This window comes from Tupaia chinensis, unplaced genomic scaffold (assembly GCF_000334495.1).
Source record: "Tupaia chinensis unplaced genomic scaffold, TupChi_1.0 Scaffold000314_1, whole genome shotgun sequence".
NCBI lineage: Eukaryota > Metazoa > Chordata > Mammalia > Scandentia > Tupaiidae > Tupaia > Tupaia belangeri.
The window spans coordinates 4518622-4524894 of NW_006159807.1; the positions used below are offsets into that span (position 1 = coordinate 4518622).

At 41.4% G+C, this 6273-nt stretch overlaps 1 protein-coding gene across 5 annotated transcripts in view; it reads right to left on the reverse strand.

The window, feature by feature from the left end:
* RAPGEF4 (Rap guanine nucleotide exchange factor 4) overlaps window positions 1–6273 on the reverse strand; it is a 391851-nt gene that overhangs the window by 73731 nt on the left and 311847 nt on the right. For all 5 annotated transcript variants that reach the window (XM_006151126.3, XM_006151130.3, XM_027772910.1 and 2 more), the window contains 3 exons: window positions 3036–3112; window positions 2481–2627; window positions 311–426 (listed from right to left, as the gene is read on the reverse strand). In XM_006151126.3, coding sequence (XP_006151188.2) covers window positions 311–426; window positions 2481–2627; window positions 3036–3112 — 340 coding nt within the window. The remainder of the gene's footprint in view (window positions 1–310; window positions 427–2480; window positions 2628–3035; window positions 3113–6273) is intronic.

Genomic DNA, 6273 nt, shown 5'->3' on the forward strand with positions numbered 1-6273 from the left:
GCATTCCTGTTTCCATTGTTCTCTCTGGAGCCTCTGCTCCAAAGCTGGTGGAAAACAGTGTACAGAGGGTGGCTTTCAAAGTGGGGAATATTCTTTCCAGATTTCCCCAAGGCAGCACCAAGCTCAATGCAGTGCCAGAAATGGATACATTATCCTCCACAAGATGTGTGATTACTCAATAGAGAGAGAAAAAAGTCACACACACTGCCATCTTCCACAAAAAGAAGAGAACATGCTATTGTGGAAATGATGATACCATGTGAAAAGGTTAATCATAGTCTGGCAATTACAGTGTTGGATGCAAACATACTTTTGCTGAGGCTGTGAGTTTCCTTGATTAGAAGCTCTGTTCCCTGCTGGGACCTTCTCCAGCACCAAGACATCTTGGTCATGTTCTTTAAGTCTGACTGTATTCGCCTCAACGTCCTGCAAATACAAATTATACCACATACAGATGCTGCCGTTTACTCAGACAATGAAAAAAATTTCATATGCTTCAGAAACTCATTTGGTGCTTGTGATGCTAATTGGTGCGTCTACAAATTAAGTCATTTTCAAAGTCAAGGGCTGGAATGGTCAGAAAGAGGACCAGATGAGATTTGAGGCATGTGTTTTTGAAACCCTGCTTTTACCCCAGCTTCAGAAAGAGAGCAAGATAGAAATGGAAGGTTGGATGGCATAAAGGCATGGAGAGTAGCTGTGGGTACTAGAGAGTGTGGGAGGAGGTAGGAAAGGGGGGAGGGTGAGAGGGGGAGAATCAAGGGGAAAAAGGAAGAAGAAAACATTTAAGGGACACAAAAATGGAAAATTATCTGTTGATGATAGTAAGTATGGTAATATCTTTGATTGAACCAATATAGCATGTATTCAGGATGAGAAAATTCATTTGGTATGCTGTAATGATACATAGTGATTGAATGTAAAATAGAAAAATAAATAAAAAGAAAAAAAGCAGGATAGGGAGTAGTGAGGCCCTGCTCTGAGAAACCTTGGGGAGAGGGCACTGGAGCAGGAAGGCAGGGACCCAAAGGTGTGTACTCTTTCCAGAAAGACTCATAAACAGTGCTCAGCTTCAGTTAAGTCCTTACTTCCCCTGAGCGCGTTTAGCTTCTTTAGGGGAGGCACCTTCGCTCCCTAAGTGAAGACTTCATTTTTTTTTTTTAAAAGAAATCAGTTTGAAAGGGTTTTTTTTGGTAACAAAAAAAAAAACCCTTTTCACTTATGTTAAGTGATTTTTATCAGTTATATCAATGATAATAATGGTTCTAATCTGATTCCTTGAAAAAAATTTTTGGCTGAGTATCAACTACATATGTGTAATTTTCAAAGAGTTAGTGAAGGCTACCTCTAAACTACAGTATATTATTAAAAATTTTTTTTGTGAAAATTTCAATGTGCTTTTACCTCAATATTTGGTCCCCATTTTAAGAGATCAGGTAAGAATCAAATCAAATTCCATACAGTATTTTTTCCCTACATTATTCAATGACATTATTTTAAATTTAACTTGCTTTGTATTAACACAAAGTGTTCATAAGACAAACTTCATTGTTAGAACTATTGCCTCCAGCAGGGAAGGGAAGAGGGCTGAGTGAGCATGAGCGACCGTAGAGAGAATGGTTTTGGGCAAACTCATGCTAGGGTGAAGGGCCTCAGGCCACTGAGAGGCCAAGGATGACTGTCATCATCCCCAACAGAACACAGTCAGGCCTCTCCCAGCCAACACTGGGTCATCCCTCCCAAGGGACCAGGGACTGGTGGGTGGGGAAAGACCAAGGGTCATTTCTTCCAAACCAGCCCCTCTTCACAGATACCTCCGCAAGCTCAGAGTAGGTTCATTTTCAGAATCGACTTTTAAGTGCAATTTCACGACTCCCTCTACCAGTCCAAATTATTTCCCACCTACTTGCCAATGTCTCAAATTTCCTTAAGTTTGAAACAATTTGAGATAAAGTATTTGAAATGAAAATGCTTGGGTGAGGACCCACGACTGACTGACGTTAATTCCCGCTAACATGTAATCACTCAATAAATTGAGTGTGTGATGATGTGAGAAAGGTTCAGATTTCAGAAGGGCTATGAGCTGGAGACTAGAAGGTCTAGGATAGAGAAAGACATGGGGCAGAGGCTCAGCTACTGTGTCAGGGAGTGGTTGGGAAGGACACAAAAAGGCATGCGTAGAACGCAAGAGAAATGTCTTAGACAGTGACATTTTGTCAAGGCAATCCCTATTTATCTTCAATCGTCCCAGACCAGTACAGGTGGGAACTGGGTCCATCCTAATTTGCATAGCATTATACATTTGAAGCTGCACTGGAATGTCACCTCTGGCCACAGACTACATGGCTGTGGGTAACAAAGGCGCTCTGTTCCTAGACATTCGCTCGTCACAGTCCTGTTCCACTCACACCAATGCACCATTGGCTTATGTGGTAAAAGAAAAAATGGGATGTCCCTCAGCCAGTTTGCTTCGGACTCACCCTCAAGATCCGGTTAAAATCCTCCTTGTCCACTCTTAAGAAATGGCAATTGTCTTCTCGCAAGACGATAGAGGCAGCTCGTGGGGCGTCATTGACTAGTGCCAATTTGCCAAAGTCATCTCCCTCATGCAGGGTGCAGACCACACCCTGGAGACAGCAGAACATCAGATGAAGACGACCTCTGCAATGGGATAAACAACCCCCTCACCACAAGACCCCCTCCCCCCAATGCACTGTTTACATGAATGGGTAGCATCTAAGAGTGCAAAGGGTTTATGTCATTATAATGTGCCATTTTTCTTTCATTAATATGGTCTCTAGTTTAGCTTAAATGTATACATTATATATAATGCATAAGGTGGCCAGCCCCAGAACCTATGATACCTCTCTGAGCATAATAATGAAAATCATCTACGATTAAAGATGCAATAATGTCTTTTCTAATTTGAGTAACAAAGTTGTTGTAAGTTTAATGGTAGAATACATTGCTAACACTCAGAGCCACCCAGGTAAATGGAGCATAATAAAGTTTCAAAAAGAAAAGGAAACATATACCTTGCCATAAATGACTACATTCACTGATCCTTTTAGAATAATGTACCAGGAGGTTCCTTCTTCCCCCTGGTTAAACACTAGACACAGAAAGATAAAAAGACTTACGACAAGAATAGAAGCAAATCAATATAAATTACAGCTTATCAACTCATCATTTTTAAGTCCCCAGAATTACACATATATAACATGAAAAAGAAAATACTGGCAAATCCCAACTTATTCAGGTGGAATATTATTTTCTCTTCTACGGAACATAAAAGGATGAGAGACACGGCACTAGTTGCTATACCCTAAAAGACAGCATTTTTTCAGGTATCAATTTACCAGCAATCCAGGTTTTGAAGCAATACGCATTTCTCCCACAATCCATCAAAGCTCATACCATAAAAAATAGGTTTTGTAAGTAATCTGACCAGTAATGTGAAGTTTGGAAACATGCAAATCAGTACTACACATTGTTTATAGACACACAGCTATATATTTCCTAAAAAAACGAGTTGGAATGATAACCACTACATTCAGAGCAGGACTTAGCTTGGGGAGGGAAAAAGGAGAAAGGGCCAAAGGCAAGAACAAGGGCCTTCAGCTATAGCTGAAGAAATTCATTCCTTAGAAAATATTTTTTAAATGGCATAATGGCAGTGTTTTATAAAATTTAAAAAGAAGTGGGCAATACACTTTATTATGTTTGAAACATTTAAACATTCATAATAAAATGAAACAACTAACAAGTTCGGATGACTAGTGTAAGAGACTTTGTAAGAGACTTCTTATGGTCAACAGTGACCATAAAAAGAAAAAAATATGAAAGTGAACCTTGGGGCCAGCAGATGGTGTGACGGCTGACAATAGTTCGAGTCCCAGACCTAGCGGTATGCTTCTCACTTTCTCTCTCCTCTCTCTCTCTCATTGAATTAAAAATACTACTACTAATAAATAATTATTAAAAAAGAAAGTAAATCTTAAAATGTAAAGTGATAATATGCTTACTAAAATAGATAGCATCTTTTGATGACCAAAAGTAAATCATTTTGAAGTATAATTTTTAAAATTCTTGGGCCAGCAGATGTCATGGTGATTAAGACACTGAATTCCTTGGGACCAGCAGTTGGCGTAATGGCTATGTCGCTGGACTCCCATGTAGTCGACTGCGGTTCGCGTCCCGGACCCAGTGGCTTAAAACTCACACCAGGCATGTGTGCATACATGCCCAAGATCTCGAGAGGAGAATGGAGGAGAAGGGATTGCGGCATGGCCATCCCCCCTGGGGGGTGATTTCTCACTTTCTTTCTCTCTATCTCTGTCTGTCTGGCAAGTGCACGCACCCTATCGCAAAAACCTCTCCAAAAAAATAAATAAAGACACCGAATTCCCACATGGCCAAGTTCAGTTTGAGTCCTGGATCAGGCAGCTTGAAAATCATAACAGGCGTGTGTACATACATGCCCAAAATCCCAAGAAGAGAATGGATTGAGGCATGCCCATGCCCACAGAGGGTGATTTCTCACCTTCCCTCTCTCTGTCTCCCCCCAGTGAGTGTATGCACCCTATGACAAATAAATAAATAATGATAATACATTTTTTTTTGGACAAGCAGATGGCGTAATGGTTATATCGCTGGACTCTCACGTAGTTGACTGTGGTCCAAGTTCTGGACCCGGTGCCTTGAAATTCATGCTGGGCATGTGTGCATGCATGCCCAAAATCTCAAGAGGAGAAGGGATTGTGGCATGGTCATCTCCCTGGGGGGGCGATTTCTCACTTTTTGTCTCTTTGTCTCTCTCCAATGAGCACACATGCCCTATAGAAAATAATTTCTCCTTTAAAAAAATTTGTATTTCCAATGGATGTTTCCTGCCAATTTGATGAACACAACTCAGTTAGAGGGAAAAGGATTTAAAAATATGCCTTTGAAAAGTTAACAGGTGTCCACAAAAAAAAAAAAAAGTTTCACTAGATTTAAGAAGCCATCAGCTTAAATACAGTGAACATTTTTCTTCATTGTAGAATTTCTAAAAATATTTAGCATGTCATTCTCTTATAATTCTACAAAAGAGATTAGATAAGAGGGCATTTCCTGACCTAAGTAGATTACTGATGCTCTTTTTTTTTTTTTTTTGGAGAGATTTTCACTGTAGGGCGCGTGCGCTCGCCAGACAGACAGAGAGAGACATAGAGACAGAAAGCGAGAAATCACCCCCCAGGGGGGATGGTCACGCCGCAATCCCTTCTCCTCCATTCTCCTCTCAGGATCTTGGGCACGCACGCACACGCGCCCGGCGTGAGTTTTAAGCCACCGAGTCCGGGACATGAACTGCGGTCGACTACGTGGGAGTCCAGCGACATAGCCATTACGCTAACTGCTGGTTCCCCTGATGCTCTTTTTTAAGAAAAATTTTGTAACGCTAGTAAGACATACCAGCTTAAGTAATAGTTTTGCACCTATTAATATCAAATTTCAATTTCTTGCTTTTAAATATGATCATAGGACTATATTACAACCTAGATTTTAGAGAAATGCTATGTATTAATATTGCGTAAGTATTTGGGTTAAAGAAATTCTGTCATGTGTGGAGGTGAGAGAAGAGAATAGGCAGGATGGGTAACTATCATTCTAACTAACAATGTCAGAAGATAATTAGTTCTAAAGCCAAGTGAAGTGTGGTCCCTGTGAATTGCACTGCCTAGGATCTGCCTGAAGAATGGAGACTTCATTCCATCCTTTTTAAGCACCGCCTTGAAGCAGTATGGCAGCAGCAAACAAGACTCAGGTTGGCAACTGCTACACAGGCTGTACTAGAAAACAACCACACTTGAGAACGATTGCCACATATGGAAATTATCACAGGTCCCAGAAAAACCAAAGTGCTTGGGACCAGGAGATGGTGTAATGGTTACATCGATAGACTCCCACGAAGTAGACTGTGGTTTGAGTCCTGGACCTGGTGGCTTAAAATTCACGCCAGGCATGTATGCATGTGTGCCCAAGATCCCAAGAGGAGAATGGAGGAGAAGGGATTATGGTGTGGCCATGCCCCGTGGGGGGTGATTTCTTGCTTTCTGTCTCTCTGGCAAGGACACATGCCCTATAGCAAAAATCTTTCAAAAAAGAAAGAAAGAGGGAACCAGCAGTTAGCGTAATGGCTATGTCGCTGGACTCCCACGTAGTCGACCGCGGTTCGTGTCCCGGACCCGGTGGCTTAAAACTCACGCCGGGCGCGTGTGCGTGCGTGCCCAA